The sequence below is a fragment of the Ziziphus jujuba genome, chromosome 1, assembly GCF_031755915.1.
Source record: "Ziziphus jujuba cultivar Dongzao chromosome 1, ASM3175591v1".
Classification (NCBI taxonomy): Eukaryota; Viridiplantae; Streptophyta; class Magnoliopsida; order Rosales; family Rhamnaceae; genus Ziziphus; species Ziziphus jujuba.
The window spans coordinates 19707043-19724669 of NC_083379.1; the positions used below are offsets into that span (position 1 = coordinate 19707043).

The following is a 17627-nucleotide window of genomic DNA, read 5'->3' on the forward strand; positions in this document are numbered from 1 at the left end:
ACGTACTTTGTATAAATAGCAAGGGGATAGGATTAGGAGGAGGGCAAAGAAAGAGTACAATTTCAAGTCAAAATGATTCGGTACCGCCCTCTGTTTATCACTTCGGCGACGTGTCCCCCTCTCCTTCGAGAAATTTTATACCCACAAACTTAATTACCGTATCATCTACATATATATACCAGTAAAAAAAAATTAACCATAAAAAAAAAAAGGGAAAGTCCCCATTTTTTAAACTTTCTTGATTTCTAAATTTCGTTTCGGAATCCAAAATGTGTAGGTTCATAAAATCAAGGAAAAATAATAATAATAATAACCAAAAAAGTGTAATTTTATTAATTGAAAATTTCGTAGGTAAGGTTACGAAAAAGGAGAGGGTAAATAGGCTATCATTTTCTGGCCGGAGCGTGTCACTCCTGGCTTTGTGGATTCATATTAGCTGTCATCAACATGGGTAACTGACACGTACCCCCCCCCCCCCCCCCAAAAAAAACAAATTAAAAAATAAAAGCCCTTTTTGAGTAAGACCGGCTTTGCGGGGACTTCACTGGCGCGCTTTTTTTCTTCTTTTATGCATGGCTCGCGCAGTAGCCACCAGCCACGCCTCGAGCCGCTGCCTAAATCCAAGAACTTTTTGGTTTCGGCTTTATACTTTAATTACCATTTTAGCCCCGCGAATGATGATTTGAGGGGATTTGATGAAAATGCTCCGAGGGGCTTATTTAGAATTTAAGCAAATATATTTTTGTAATTTGTGACTGTTGAGGGAACATATTTTTTCCAATCAATTAGGTCAAATTTGTTTTTAATGGGTAATTAATAAAAATAGTAATGATCAATAATAATAAAAGAGAGAGATTGAGGCGGAGCATTGAATACAAGGTGGCAATAATAGAGTTGGGTGGTGTTTGCCGAAATATAGGAGCATTTATTATGAACATAAAAAGTTTCCTCATCCAATAAATTTATAGATAAGTTTTTTTTTTTAATTATTAAAAAAATATAATATTAGAAAGTCATATAAGAGATGGATGTTCACTCAGACTTATAATTATATTAAATATTAATCTTGTTACTTATTATTGTTTTTATTGGATATGCTATTCAACTTATCACGAAAATCACGATATTTTTGTTTCCATCTTTTTCTTAATCGATCTTTCCTCTTTTATTTATTTATTTTTTTAAGTTGTTCTTTATACATGCAACTTTTGAACATAGTTAGTCCCCACAAAAATTATACAAACAAATTAATAGCATTTCCATTGGCATATGCCATTAATCAAATATATATAATTTTTCTTCCATTTAGCCTTTTCAATAGAGGATTGCAAAATTTGTCAAGGCTAAATTTGGCATTAAAATTTGAAATTAGCAAAATTTGATGTTGGATCCCATTTCCATACAATATGTGCATCTCATGTCATTTAATGAATTAATTAATATTATTTTATATTTAATTGGTAAAAAAGTAATTGAACAATAGATCCTATTATTATTTTATAAAATTTACTTAGCGTGTGCTATTAGAGCATGAATGCCAAAATTTGACATGTTGTCATTTACTATTGGAGAGCCATGTTAATTTCAAATTTTAAAAATATTAATAGCAAAATAGCATTTGTTATTGGAGATGTTCTAAAAAAAAGAAATGCAACTTAATTAGGTTTATATATTCCACTATTTATCTTAGTTTGCCTCGTAAATGCCTTTTATAAGAGTTTTGGAGGAAAAAAAAAATGTTATTTTAACATGATATCAAATGATATGAATTCATGAATTTTTATTACATCTAGTTTATTTTCACTGTTGGCTTCTTTATTTCTCTCTCTCTTTCTCTTTTTCTTTTTCTAGTCAATAAATTAATATTCTATACATGCTAGTGTAAACAATTTTTTTTTTTTTTTTAATGTTGTAAAGTTTATGTAAGTTCGTATTTCATTTAGCTGTTTTCCAAATACAACTTAGGCTAATATCCCTTTTTTATTTTTTTGGTAGTTTGCGATCATTGCCGCACTACCACTCGAACTTGAACTGAGATGGAACAGAAGCATGGCATTGACCAACTCGGCTGCTCTCTCGGTTGCAACTTAGGCTAATATCCTGATTGGTATGACTTTATTTATACACACACACACACACACACACACTACCGAGAGTAAAAAATTGAACTCAAATCATTGTTTAAGGAAATAATAAATTTTACCATTAGGGACCTGATTGGTATTGTCAATATATAATAATATATATATAGTCAATTATTAAATAGTGATCTTGTTGAATAATTAACAACATGGACAAGGTACACACACTTTTATATATATATATTATTATCGTACACATACAGACAATAATTTACAGTGCAGAAATAGAGGAAAAGAAATAAAGCACGAAACCATTTGAATAAAAAGATGGTGAGCTTTTTGGTTCATGAGAAAATTGTAATTTGAAAAACAAAAGTCCATTCGTTTGGTATCGAAATTTAACCTTTTCCTGATCATGGTAATGCAATTTGACTTTATGAAAATATTATTGGTCTCTCAAGCGTAAAAAGAAGCATGTTCTTTCTACTCTCTCTTTCTTTGCCGCGTTTGACTCTTGATCATCTGCCGAGCAAAACGTCAATAACTCAACCTCATTGACTTATGTGGAATTGTTTTCAGCAATTATTGTATTTCAGTTTCCTAATAATTTTATGAAAAAGACTATTCGTGGTAAGTTATAGGCTCTTTTTTCATCTTATAGTCTCTGGAAAAATAATAATAAAAAAAAGCTTACCTAAAACATATTAATTCCATCTCTCTAATTTGTCATTAAGCTATAATTAAGGCCCACAAGCAAATTAATTTTTCTTAGTTTTTTGCAATAACCATTTAATTACCTTCTAGCCTCTAACCTAGCTAACTTTAAAGAATCTTCATCGGCTGTTTGTAGGGAGAATTCTTCATCCTATCCACTGCATCCACACACCCTTTTTCTAGCTTATCAAAATTTCTATAGCGTCATGGCCTGAGAAAATGATCATTTAATTATTACGTATAGTTGATTGCATAAGTTGACAAATCTAATCAAGTCCCTTCTCCATTTTTAATGGGACAACATGGTATTATAGTATTAGCATTTAGCAGAACCAGAATTTTCACACTTGGGCACATTATAACATAAAATAAAATTTAAAAATTAATTTTTATTATATTATATGCAATAGTTTAAATAAAAAATTTATTTTTTTCACAATTTTAAATAAACTCTATACAGTTTTATTCTTTATGCACCAACAACAAAATATTCAAATTCTTAATAAACCTCTATATAGTTTTTCTAGTACCTCAATTACCCATACACATTCACATTTCATTCCAAAATGTTTCTCTCTCTTTCTTTTTCTTTACCTCACCCACCAAGTTGCACAAAAAGAAAAAGAAAATTCAATGAAATGAAAACAATGGGATCAGAGAATCAATCAGAAGCCACAATTTTGATTATCTAATTCGTAATATCGAGTTCGAATCTGTCAGTAACATTGATCGCACCACACCATAACACAGGCACTTGTAACTATTTCATTCCATTAAGACAACAACATTCTTGCACATCAGGAAAACAAATTAAGCCATAAATAATGATTTTCTCATTGTGAAGCATCCTAAATAATATATCTTTTACAATGTTTGGTTGTATTATTGAACAGCTTTAAAGATAACGATCATGTATTTTTGAACATATTTAAAGTTATTCAGTCCTGTACTTTTAAATTTTTTTGAAAAATATATTTTTTAAATTATTTAATTGCAAACTTCTAAACAACTTTAAATATTTTTAGTCAAATATTTCTAAACATATTCAAAGTTGTTTGGTTGTATACATTTGAATATCTTTGAAGATGTTTGATTGTACTTTAAGAACCAAATTAATGAATATTTTTTAATAGTAATTTTATATGAGGATAAAAATATAAATGTGTAGTAAAATTGTATTGATTTTATTTGGAAGTGCAACTAGAAGTTCTCTTTAAATAATTAATCGCAATAGAACTATAGTATAACATATTCATATTCAAATTTACCTCTACAAATAAAAGTACAATATGGCTCAAATTAATTTTATCTTTCTTTTTTCCTTAGTATTCAAAAATTACCTATGACCAATACCTTTTGCAAAAAACATTAAAAAAAAAAAAAAGGTTGATTGCACTTTGATATTTTTGACATTTATGGTTTTACCATTTAGATCCGCAATTTTCAAAAGTAGCAATTTAAATTCTTAATTTTTTAATTTGTTACATATTGAACAATGAAAATATAAGATGGTAAAAGAGAAAAGAATAAGAACCTAAGAAAAAGGACCAAACAATAAAATAAGACCAATTAAGTAAGCATTTTTATTCGAAGAGTTATACAATCGATTTCTATTTAGTTTTGCAAACATATATAAAGAATTATAATAATATAAGAATATAGCTATAATATAAGATTCAAAAGAAAAATGATTAATTGAAATAATATATTTTCAAACTTGTTGGAGAGTAGTTGGTAAATGAGTTGAACAAGCATAATTTTTTGAATCTAGTTAACTATTTGAATCTAGAAAAATATTAAAATCTCAGGAGGATGAAAGAAACTCTATATAAACTAGTATATAAATTTCAAATGCATTTTTAAATTTTAGTTTTTGAATCAATATAAAATCTCATAAATAAGGTTTTGAAAATTTTTAATTAAAGCAATTCTAAAATTTTAGAATTTATTATTACACCCACGCATATGCACGCATGTATATATAAATATATACACTCTATATATTAATATATATATATATATATATATATATTTATGTTTAAAATCAGATTATGAATTCAAACTTAGATCATTATTAAATAATAATTTTGCATTAATAAATTCAAACTAAAATAGATTGAAAATGTTTTTTTCTAGACTAGTTGGAGAAAAAAATTGTATACAATTGTTGTATGATTATTACTATGAAACATGTCGTTAATAATAATCTAACACATGTTTATATTGAGCATGTTCAAGATCGAGTTGGGTTAGCAGATAAATTAAAAGTAAGAGTTGAAACAAATTGACAAATATAAATAAAATTAAAAAAAAATTAATAATTGATTGCAAAGAAAATTAAAAGCAAAAAATAAGTATGGCGAAGGATTAGTAAATTATAATTTGATTTGAGATTTTCCGAAGCTAGCTAGCTAGTGGGTCTAAGCTCACGCTAACGATTTCCATATTTTTAATTAATGGGTCTCACGCCCTTTTGCCATGAAATAGTTTTAAACGACACCATTCTTTGTAATTCAACGAGCTTAACGAGCTTTGGTGAAGCTGACCAACATCGAATGGAACCAAAAATATAACCATATTTTGACAATTATATACCTCATTTCTTCTCATTTCTTCATTTTCTACTAAACATTAAGGGGAAAAAAAAGAAAGTAATAGAAACTGAATTTGAAGACTATTTTTTGGGTAAATTTTCGTCATTGATTACAAATTGGTAGCAACATTAAACAATGAGGCCCTGTCAAGGTCCTATTAAAAAAAGGTCCACAATGTATCGTTTCTGTATTTTTTTTCTAAAACTTTTATTTTTAGAAGCAGATTCTTTTTTTTTTTTTTTTTTTTGAAAAATTGTTTACATCTCTAGAATTATATAATATTCTACATATTGACGGGTATTGAAAGTTTTAATTTGCTTAAGTAAGCATCTTTTTAATTATTTTTTCAGTTTTTCCCATATGCTCACAACTTGTTCTTTCCTTCTCTTACCTAACCTTCATCTTTTTTTTTTTTTTTTTTTTTTTTTGTTTTTTGTTTTTTGAAGTTACATTCATTTTCTCTTCAACAATTGAAGCATCATTGTGACACCTCAATTTTCAAAATATTATATAACTTAAAAAAGTTTAATTTCTCTGCTTGTTATTAAAAAAGATTCTATGATGCACAATTCATAAATAAAAAGCTTTCAACCTAATTCCACCCCAAATCACAACTTAGAAGCTAAGGAAAAAAAAAAAAAAAACTTATATAAATTCATTGTACAAACAATATGGTATACTAAACCATTCACAAATAAATATTAAAAAAATTATATATATCCATATATTTTCGTACTGTAATTATAATTTATTAAATTTATAGTGTACTTAATTAATAAAAATGATAAAAGATGATACGATTGCACCAAAAGTTTTTATCTAGTCTCAACCATTTATACACAATGAAAACAGAACTAACGTGCATTACCATTGGCCATTGAGCTTTCGTGAAAACTAATATAATGATTGAATAAACAATATTTATAATTAATAATAAATATAATATGCATGCATGACTATCTCCATTGTACGATCCTTTAATTCCAATGTTTAAAAAAACCTAACACAAATGATTACGTGGTTCTACAACTAATACGTGTCGCCATGCAAGACGTAACTAAGTAGGGCCCACGACATTGAAAACCTAGTAGTCTTGTCGGGCCATCCACAGCCTCCCACGTCTGTGAAGTCTGACGTCTCATGTCTTCTCTCTCAAACGAATCAAGTCTCTGCATTCTTGACGTACGAGTCTATCATATATTGTATTTTATTTCCTCTGCCTGTTATTATTATTATTTTTGCTAAGACTGCGTTAAATAGGATTTAATTAATTCATTAATGATATTACGAAATCATGAATCAACAAGTTTTCTGTGAACTCGATCGGATTAAGCTTTGAAAGAATTTTATGCATATATTTTATTTGAATACTTTCCCGGACATGCCATCTGTTCTGGAAGGCTTGGCGTTCAAGAAAGGAAAATAAAAAAAAATTAAAGAAGCTTATGGTATCTGAAATTAATTCATTAAGGAACAAATCAGTACCTATTAGAATGATTAAAGAAAAAAAAAAAAAGAGTAGTTCTGGAAGAATTTTGGTAATTCAAACAGCTTAGATGTTACAAGAAAAAAAAAATTAAAGAAGCTTATGGTATCTGAACTTAATTAACTAAAGAATTAATTGTCGCTATTAGCATCATAAAAAAAAAAAAAAAAAAGTACCTATTAGTAAATTACGAAAATAAACCTCAATTGGGGGCAGGTGTAATCCAGCTTGCAGCATTCACTTTCTAAAGCTAGCTGCCCAATATATATGCGTACATATATATATATATATATATATATTATTTTTTAATAAATTTGGTCATTGATTATGAAGGGCAACATTAAATATAGCTATTGTGAAGGTCAATTCGCGAAGATATTGTTAATTGGCATTGGAAATCTTGTTTAAAAGTGTCTCATTCACTTTTTATCTAACAATTAAAAGGTATATGGTCAAATATTATTTTAATCATATATATGATTTTTTACCCAGCCTTGCCCCCAGCATTTTTTAATTTAATGTTTTGCCCTCACTTTAGTTTGCTTGTATGTCTTTTTCACCTCCTCATTAACTACACATAATTTGAATTTCGTAATTAAAAACACATCCAATCAAGCAATCAATCTCTAAGAAAGAGACTGAGATTTATTTTATTTTATTTAATCTATCAATAAAGAGATGATTAAATGATAACACATGGATCTTTACTTTGATGAATTGATATTTTGAAGATATTAGAAATGTTCGTAGAGAGAAACCAATAACTCCTTTAAATCAATTAACTCATAGCATGACAATTAGTATCACTCAAGACATGTAATTAATTAGAGTGTATGTTGGTGAAAGGGTGTTAAATATTAACGCTTGCAAAGACTCTATGATTAACATTAACATGACCATAATCTCAGGTTAATGTCTCCCTTCTTGGTGTCATGCATGGAGAAAACCCCATTACTTTAATTAATCAAAACTGGCCATAATTATATGGGATTGGTAATATATTAATATGACTGAGAGTAAGCTGTCGCTTACATTGTATACCCAAAAGGGTAATTACCTGTCCAAAATCTAGGGTCTGCTTGCGCATGCAGCATCCAAAATAAGTTGCCTACGTGTTAGTGTTGACCAGGCAGAAAACACATAAATTTTGGTTGATAATCTATAAATGTAGTTAGTTTCTGTTTTGAGCTAGCTTAGCTGGTCGATAAGTTAAACAAACCCTGAATAATCGATGAGATTTCCTTCCTATCCTAACGTCTTAATATTTTTTAGCAGAATACGCATATTTTAGATCTATTTTGAGATCCGAGATCCAAAATACGTGAGAAGGGGACTCCAATTGTCACTATTTTAAAAAGAAATCCCATGCACAAAATTTCCAAATTTATAAAATTGTTTATAAAGTTTTTAATTTTATTATTATTATTATTAGGACGTAGACCATATTTCGTCCACCAAATTGGAACTATGATGTAGGGAAAATAATATAATATGTTAGAATTGGACAGTAAGTAGAAACACCTGGCACTTTCCCAAAATTTCAAGAACTTTCCTGTAAATTATTGTATTTAATTCCGTTTGTGTCCAATTCAAGCATCGGTGGACACGTACACCCCTTTGGCCATGACGACGGGTTATGGTTGTCTCTTGGATATTGATTTTTTGATGAAAGTCTCTTGGATAGTGATGATAAGATGAACCTTCATTCACGAGATTAGAAGGTGTCAAAGTCTAATTGGTCGAAAACCGGAAAGGTCCTCTTGATTGTAAATTGTTTGACTTTTCAAGTTTAGGACCATTGCATTTTCAACACATGGATGGCTCTTGATGGTGGGCTTTTGAGTTTCTTTCGGGAGTCATCAAACTCCAGAAATTAAAGCAATTAATCAGAGCATCTAAAAGTAAAATTTTCCCTTCAACTGAAAGTTTCCCACATGACCTTTGGCACATTTTGATAAATTGTTTAATATTTTTAATAACGACATAAGCGATACGCTTTTTTACGAGATTCACTTTTTTACATATGAAGATTCGAAAATATTTCCTTCCTATAAAATGAAATGGAATGAAGTTCGACACAAATAAAATTTAAGTTTGTACAGTTTTTAGAATAAATAATTATATTTACAAACTTCATAAAATAAATATTAGAAACTAAATTAAAGTTCGAATCCCCAACCCAATAAAAACTAAAAGCATAAAAACTAAAAAAATAAAAATAAAAACTTCGACTTACAGAACATAAATTGGATTTGCCAAATTGGCAGTGCAAAGACGAGGTTTATTATACATGTAAAAGTGTATTCGCTAAACTAAACTCAAAAAGTAGTTGACCAAGTTTTGAACCAACATCTTTTTAGTTGCACCTGGAGAAAATTTATTCGAATATTACCCATAAAAACTAAGCCAAATGGGTTTGACCTCCCATATGCAAATACTCAAAGCTCTATATTTTAACATGAATAATACACATACAAAGTTCCCTAAACCATAGGGAGGAAAAAAAAATGCTTAAAGAACTTTAATAGACTGAATACAATGCCATATACATTTGGCAATTTCCAGAAGAGCTTATTTCATTATCCATGTATAGGATATGACCTCCCTATTTTTTTTTTTTTTTTGGGTAAATCACGACCTCCCTATTACTTGGCAAACCATCAGACATCAAAAGTTAATAATAATAATAATGATAATGATAATAATAATAAGAGCAAAGTCGAACTACTGAAGAGGTTAAAAAAAATAGCAAAAGTCAAAACCTCTTAGAGAGGTAACGAAATTGTGCTTGTATTCTGGCCATCAACTACGACTATAACACCTCCTGCCAACTGTACTATACGATTCATTCCGTACAGTTTGTTCAGCTGAACAAGTCAAAAAACAAAGATCTCACAAGATCTGTCTCATTACTCTAATGCTTTTCGTAGCCAAACAGTAAGATCCAACCAGAATCACAGTATGAACTCTAATTGTTGATCCCACACGCATTCAATGTAGTAACATAGATCCCCGGAAACATATCGAAACAGAGCTGTTTTTCTTGCTAATTTAGGGCAAATGTTCAGCTTTGATGAAGATGCAAACTTGGGAAAATCTTTCTTCAACTAAGCTAGATAATTTGAATGGAGAAAACCTAATGTAAATGAAATCTTTTAAGTCAAATAATTCGCTTAGAGTTCATCAACCATTCTTTCAATACAAGTGGAATAAAGTAAGACAAACATTGATAAAAACATTACTCACATCACATTATAGCATTTCCATCACCAATTTCGATATGAAAATCTCGAGAACTAGTTATTAGTCTTCATGACAAGCATCAATGCTCCTGTTAAGTACAATACCATAACGACAACACATAAAAGGAAGAGTTGTTGCAAACATGTAAAAAATTTCTTTACTTTGACTGACATTTGTATTCCTGAAAGAGAGCGAAAGGGGAGGGGGAGTGTGGCTAGCAGGTATCCGATAGCCAAACTGTTTTCATCAACAAAAGTTAAATAGTATCATATAATTGTAGCAGATATGGTAATTAAGTTAATCAAGGTACCAAATGCCTCGTGATTCACGACTAATCCTCTAATGACCCCTGTGATATGCAGCAACAATACTGCTTGTTGCTTTCAATTTGATATGTTAATTGAAACATCATTAATGGATTTTTTTTTTTTTTTTACCTCTGTAGCAAAGGACATAAGCTTTGGGAATAATACAGATTCTAGATAAGCTATTTGTCATACTGAATTAAGGACATTAAAAATCCCTAGATACTTACAATAAGCCATTGAAACGTTGCACCATCCATTTGACAAAATTTCTGTCATGCATGTCAGTTAAACATATGAATATTCAGCTGAACAAGCATATTAGCAATAGGCTAAAAGAAAGAAAACGAAACCACAGTAAAGAAGACTATTACGGATCTACAACATTTGTTCCGAAGCAAATATTCCAAGCAACTCCAAATCTATTCAAAATGATTCCTTTTTTACCCAGCTGAATGCACTGTTGGGTTGCAGTAGCTGGAAAAAGAATTGTGTAAGGTCATATTAGCTGACTACAGTGACCAAGTATAAGATCAAATAATGTTGTGTGAATTCCATGTGAACTCAAAAAAATCCAATTTCAAGAATTGCACTCATCTCTTTTTATCCTCAAGGAAAAAGGGTACCTAGATAAAACAAAATTCTGTGATCAAATGGTCAAACACGATAAATGATCTCTATAATCTGATTGTGTAAGGTGCCATTAGTCACAAGAACACCACCCAAAGGGAATATAATCCTCCGTTCAGTTTGATCTGCTGTGAGATCAATTTGATACCCCTCCCAGTCACTCACCTGCTTGCGTGGGACAAATCCTTAGATGAGAAAGTTTATGATAGAAAACACATAGTCATTTCGAATTTGTAAAAGCATCACCGGCACAACTCTAGAAGTATTAAAATTTTTATGTATGACATTTACAAATTACATTAATTTGGATTATCAATTTCAACTCTACCAATACTGTAGTTTTTAATTTTATATGTTATTACTTTCCTGCAAGAATTGTGATTCTTGGATGAGGTAAGACAAATGTATGCAAAAAAGAATATCAGTTTCAACATGCTGTTAACACTAAATGAGCATCAGGTTATAGGAAACCAATAATTGTAGAGGCAGTAGCTTCAACAATATCCAAATTCGTAAAATTTTCTTCAGTTTGCAGTCTACAAAAGCTTCAAAGTACATCTATTTCTTACTTGGAGCTCCCTGTCATACATCTATTTCTTAGTTGGAGCTCACTGTCTTTTCTTTCAGGCATGATTATGATCCTTATTTTGCAAACAAATGATAATATGCAAATATCACCAAATAGGCAAAGTTGAGGAGGATTTGTAAAATCATAAAACTGCACAGTTGTAAGAACTACCATAAAACCCTTTACCAATATTTTGAATCGTTCATAACATACTGACATTCATACTTAGATCTTGAAGATCTCTTATTAATCCCAAATAATATCTCAAATATTTTTAGCAACCTAGCTTCCTAATATTGTGAAACACACTTTCTAGATGACAGAAGCAGTAACAAAGCCAAATGCTTATTATGTTTGTCTTGTTCGTGTAACATTTTGGTTTTTCATTTGAATTTTGAGTAGCTCAACTTATTCAAAGATTTTAAGTATTTTCAATCATCCAACTTAGAAAATTCACGTTAAATCATGAATATTAGAAAACTTCAACAGATAAAAAATGATAAATAAGCCAATACATGGAAAGCAATAAATGGGAATTACCTGTCCTCCTGCTTCATGCACACATATAATGCCAGCAGCATGATCCCAAGCCTACATTATAATAAGCTGAAGAATTAAGTCATACTGCTGCAACTTTTGATTCCACGATTGTCTAGGACAAAATCAACGTGTTACCTTAATAGTTTTTTCATCTCTTGTGCGGAGAATGAAAACTGAAGCCCTACCTGAAGCCACCATTAAATACTTGCATAAGCTGCACGCATAAAGATTAACGTATAACATGTAAGCATTACAACAATCCAAAAGTGAAAAATAAACACATACTCTAAAGCTTGGCAACAATATAGCTATAGTAACATAAAATAATATATCATGCAGAAAATATTTTGCATGGCCATGTGAGATGAGAAAAGTAAAAAACATCTTCATAATAAAAGAAATTTGGAAACAGAAACTATTTCAATAACTGAAAAGAAGGCTTTCCAAGGAATTCTACAGAAACCTCCTATTATGAAAACAGTGAGTATTTTGCATGGCTATGTGAGATGCCTTCTTTCTGTCCAGGCAGGATTCCAAATATGAAAAAGTAAAGTACATGTCCATCGTCTACTATTTTTACTCTTTTACCTCATGATACCCCCACGTCTGGAGCTTGGATGTTGATAAGTATATGCCTAACTGACACTCCAAATATACGGAAGACTTTAGAAAACAAACAAATCCAAAACTTCAACTTAAACATATACCCAAAACTCACATCAGAGTCTAATCAACATGGTGTAGCCCAGGTATTTCATGATCTAGCAAATGCACATGGCTTATGCATTGTCTAGACACCTTAACAATTACACAGGTAACACATTCTAAGTGAAGCTCAAGTCCTTGATGTATTACGATCAGTATTTTTCCACACAGTAGGTGCTCCAGAGGCCAGACAAGGACTTCAAAGTCCATGAGGAATTAAGATCAGTATTCTTCCTTACAATAGCTGCTCCAAAGGCCAGCCAAGGACTCCACAGATTCAAATTATTGTACTCTTTAAAGTATTCTTAGATTCTTGTATAAATCTATTTATTACTTTGAAAAAGGGAACAAAAGATAACCTCCATAGTGATACTTACATATTTCATAGGTCGACAAATCTAATCGTGGATAGGAAAGGGTGGCAGAGGAAGAAATTCAAGTTATAATAAGATTGTTTTTATTATTGTTACAGCAACAAGAGCACAAAACACATAAATGCCAAAACCAATCCCTAAATAAGAATGCAAGGGAGGTCTAGCAAATGAGACCTATGTTAAGTTACCATCAATTTTAAAAGGTTAGGTTGTCCGATAGACCCACCTATGTATATCGAGCCAACAAAACACAGAGTTGACAACCTACCAGACTGCAAAAAGGAGAACACCCAAGTTCAAAACAAGCTTAGGAAAGCATGTATTACTCCCTTCTTTTGAAAGAAATGACCATTACAGAGTATAAAATGTAACTTGCAACAGATCACAAAGTTGCAGCATGACAAAAGATAAGCCATAAATGTACACTGGTAATACCATCACACAAAATGGTCATGACTAAATAGGATAATAATTAGCCCAAGAAGTCCCATAATGCCATAAAAGCAGGCCAGCAAATTATGGTTGACACTGGTATGCAATGCAGTCCATGATTTCTCCTAGATCTATTGAATTGGTGAACAGACAGAACAAATCCAACATTAAGTAACCATCCCAAAACTTATTGCAACAAGCATATTAACAGGAAAATATATTCTATTTGAAATTAGAGTGCACCTCCCACAACATTGTGGCAAAAGAAGAATTTGATTGTCCCCAATACTATTGGCATCAGTTGTTGCATTAAATAGGGCTGAGATTGGCAAAGAATCCCATGTTTGGCTCTCTGGAATACAAAAGCGTGCCTCATGTACTAAGGAATAGTGGTCGACACAGCATCTCGTCCAACTATGAGGCACATTGATTGTGTCTTGCCGCTCAAATATTAAACGTCTTGCCCATGTGCCACAGCCAAGGTGAGCAACCATAACAATCCCTGATTCAGATAGAATGTTCTTATATCCCTGGACCTCAGAGATGGATTTATTCCTCAAATCTTCCTTCCAGTTGGGGCAGCCCATAACAGCTAAAACAATCTCTCCATCAACTACAAGAGCCAAACCTACCTACAGTGCAGATTCAGGGCATACCTTCAAAAATAGAAGAAAAGCAGGAAGCAAGAATAAAAAATTGAGACATAAAACTATCTCCTTCAAGCAAGAAACTAGCTTTATTACTTTGGACCTTTTATGCAACAGCATACAAATAAAAATGTCTTAATATGTTTTGCTTAAAACAAGCAGCCCCACATTTTCCAGTTTCCTTTGTTCCCAAATCAGATAAATATTTAATAACCATAATCATCACAGAACACAATTTGTTTTATGGATTGCATATTAAGGAATTTTCTTAAATTAGAGCTGTCCATTATATAGGACCTCCCCACAGGCTAGACTATTTCCAGTTATAAGTAAGCAGCACATAAGTTCCAGCTATGAGGACTGAGGACTCGCACATGTCTAGCTAGATGGAAAGCTTTAGATTCTTGCAGCTGTAGTGTATATAGGTCTTGTTCCCTGTCCTTTGCTTTAAACATTCTCATTTCAAGTTGCCCCTTCTAAAAAATCAAAAGCAGTACTATTTTCTCACTTCTATTAGAATTTCAAAATCAAATCCATTTTGGGCCAACTTTAAATGCTTGATACTTGATTCCTGGATATTGCACACGAGGAATACTATTACCACCACAAAAATAACGAAGTCTTACTTATTCTAACTGTTTAACTATTCAAATTATAATAGAGAATCTAACTTATTTTGTTCGTAGAAGAAAAACATAAATAGAGATAGAAATCTCATAAATCATGATACATGAATGATATGCCATATCTAACTTCTTATCAATTCAACAATTTATCTTTCCTTTCCCAAATAGAATATTGTAAGGCAAGCCTCACAAAGTTTAACGATTGCATGTCATGCCCGGTCTTTAATAGCATGATTACTTTTTATATCAAGCAATTGAACCATGCAGCAAACCAAACAGGATTCAACCAAAATTATTCTTCATTCTATCAATGAGTGGAATTATAACTCCAACAAAATTATTTAATCTTACTTTTTAGTAGAGAGAAGTCAAGAATATATTCTAGCAATATCACCATTTATGCCGAACCTTCAGTACTTTAATCTAACAAAGGCATTGTTTAAGATGGATTAAACATGGGCAAAGTTAAGCAACCTCAAATTCATTTGTACTCTAGAGGTAATTCATTTACAAAAAGTTAAGAAATATTCAGTAGATATGCAGCAATTTAAGCATCTAAATTAGCAGTACCACATATAAGGCCTCAGTTCCTTTTAGAAACCCTCGTGTGCCATCAATTGGATCTAGTACCTGCATAAGACCTTGTGGGCTCAGCTTAGATTGTCAAAATTACAGGTCTAATCATAAAGTCATTGGAAAATTTTTATTTATAAAGAAATAATGTTATACTACAACAATATTTATAAAGGTAAAATAAAAGGAAGAGAGGAAATTCCCAATTCATCTAAGCAGAGAGCAATCTTAATTCATTCAGTCGTAATCACGGTGGTCCATTTACTCAGTCTAGAGACAATCATCCAAAGTTATAAAAACTATACCAAAAAAAAAAAAATATATATATATATATATATACAATGGAGGTTAACTATTAACCTTCTCTTTTCCTCAAACTTAGTTTAAAGGGTTACTTAGACCCACCCAATATGTGGCTGGCTTAGTACAAAACACAAAAGCATCCTTTCCACCTCTATCAATTGCTTCCAATACATCAGCTTCTGTCCTTGACTTATCTATAGAGCTCAAGCAACCAGTTACTGCATTTACAACAGGTTCTACTAGGTTATTTGAACGTACGAAAGCAGAGTCTTCTTCGGCGACCAAAGGAATTGAGGGGAACAGTTTACCCAGTTCTGTAACCACAAGCACAAGAGCAATATGGGTAAAAGTTTGATTCCTAATACATTTATAAGCATTATGTTAGCAAAGCGCAATGAAATTATACAAGGACTTCTTATGTAATTATCTAACTTTTATATCCAACAAATAAAACCAATGCAGGTGGCTAATCTCATCCAGAGAAAACAAACCTATTAACCAAGAAAATAAATTCACTAAAGAAAGGCTAATAAATTTGAAACGGAGGGATTAATTACCCAAACTGACCAGAGCCTGCACACCAAAATCCGCAACCGTGACTGGCGTCTGGTCGTTCTTCTCGACAATCCGTCCATCACTTTTTGCAGACAAGGATGATTTTACCTGAAATAAAAAGTTTCAGATACTAGTAATGCGCATGGATACATGTATCATTGCCAAATATTCAGTTTCTAAGATTTTCTCGGCAAACAAACAGAGAAAAAGAAACTGAAAGAGAAGGACAGAAGAGATTACGTCAAGACAAAGACGACAAGCTCTCTCCACCACATCCACAGCAGCCTGGAGCTCTCGAAAATACTTGGCTTTATGGTTGGGAAATGGCAGAGCAGTGGACCTGCAACAGAATCGAGCGTCACGAAAACCGGGAATTGGAATCCCCAAAACGCAGGGAGGAGATTCGGTGGGAGCGAAGGGATCGGGAAGAAGAGAGAAACCTCACGGCAAAAGTTCGTCTACGGAGAGGCGCAGGGGAACGGTAGTAGAGGTTAGCGAATCGAACCGTTGAGCAATTGGAAGACGAGAGAAACAGATCCATGGCGGGAATTGACAGGTCCATGAAAAGGAGCGTGGAGTGGACGGCGGAGATTGTAGGAGGAGCTTGGATGGGAGTGGGTACAGTGAGAGAGTAGGATTTGGTGGGTGGAAAAATGGGAACTCACCCCAACGGTCCTCTGCTGCGGACCGGTTAGCGAAGCTCTCTTATGGGATACATGGGTCGGGTGAGGATACTCATTCGAGCTTTGCCCATGGAGAGCCATTGAATGCCACGTCGGACGGGTTCATTTTAGTATTTTATAAAAAAGAAAAAAAAGAAATTGCAAAAGAGGATAATTGCAATTTAGAATCGTCTAAGTGTGATTAAAATGCATTTTTGACCTTTAAATTTATTTGTAATTTAAAAAAGTATTATTTATTATTGTTGATGAATGATATATAATATTTATATATATTATTTAGTAATTTAAATTACAACTATAAAAAATTAATTTTTAAAATTTTAATGTAAAATATAATAAAATTAAATATTTTAATAAAAATTTATTATTTGAAATGATAATCATCATTAATAGTGAATATAATTTAAACCATAGAGCTTCAGTTATATTTCGGTACAATTAAAATTTTTCACTAAAAACGATAATGAGAAACTTATTAAATTAAAGAGCAGTAAAAAATAAAAATATAAAAAATGGAAAACCTAAGTTGTAATAATTTAAAATTAAATAGTTTGATATGAACGAGGGA

The 17627-nt window shown here is 31.5% G+C and overlaps 1 protein-coding gene across 13 annotated transcripts; it reads right to left on the reverse strand.

The window, feature by feature from the left end:
- Positions 1-9549: 9549 nt before the first annotated feature.
- Positions 9550-17118, reverse strand: LOC107422036 (putative PAP-specific phosphatase, mitochondrial). Of its 13 annotated transcripts, none has more exons than XR_009639661.1 (12): positions 16817-17118; positions 16617-16716; positions 16379-16484; positions 15924-16135; positions 15516-15575; positions 13916-14304; positions 12297-12375; positions 12162-12212; positions 10798-10900; positions 10654-10695; positions 10122-10206; positions 9550-10011 (listed from the first exon to the last, which is right to left on the reverse strand). XR_009639661.1 is itself a non-coding variant. In XM_060818996.1 (9 exons), exons 1-9 carry the CDS (start codon positions 16936-16938, stop codon positions 10198-10200), a joined length of 1128 nt encoding a protein of 375 aa, XP_060674979.1. In that variant the 5' UTR covers positions 16939-17117; the 3' UTR covers positions 9550-10197. The 13 variants fall into 13 exon arrangements, 2 of the variants coding, with proteins under 2 accessions (XP_060674979.1, XP_015886921.3); XR_009639656.1 differs by adding an exon at positions 11050-11218 and having other exon boundaries at positions 10122-10695; positions 16817-17117; XR_009639654.1 differs by having other exon boundaries at positions 10798-11218; positions 16817-17117.
- Positions 17119-17627: the final 509 nt, after the last annotated feature.

What these genes read in the sequence shown, in the direction of transcription:
- LOC107422036 (XM_016031435.4), bottom strand. Translation starts at nt 16,938, where the DNA reads ATGGACCTGTCAATTCCCGCCATGGATCTGTTTCTCTCGTCTTCCAAT. An exon ending in GAACTGAGGCCTTATATGTG is followed by an intron (nt 14,305 to 15,515) that starts GTACTGCTAATT and finishes TCTGCACTGTAG; the next exon opens with GTAGGTTTGGCTCTTGTAGT. An exon ending in TGCATGAAGCAGGAGGACAG is followed by an intron (nt 11,219 to 12,161) that starts GTAATTCCCATT and finishes CCACGCAAGCAG; the next exon opens with GTGAGTGACTGGGAGGGGTA.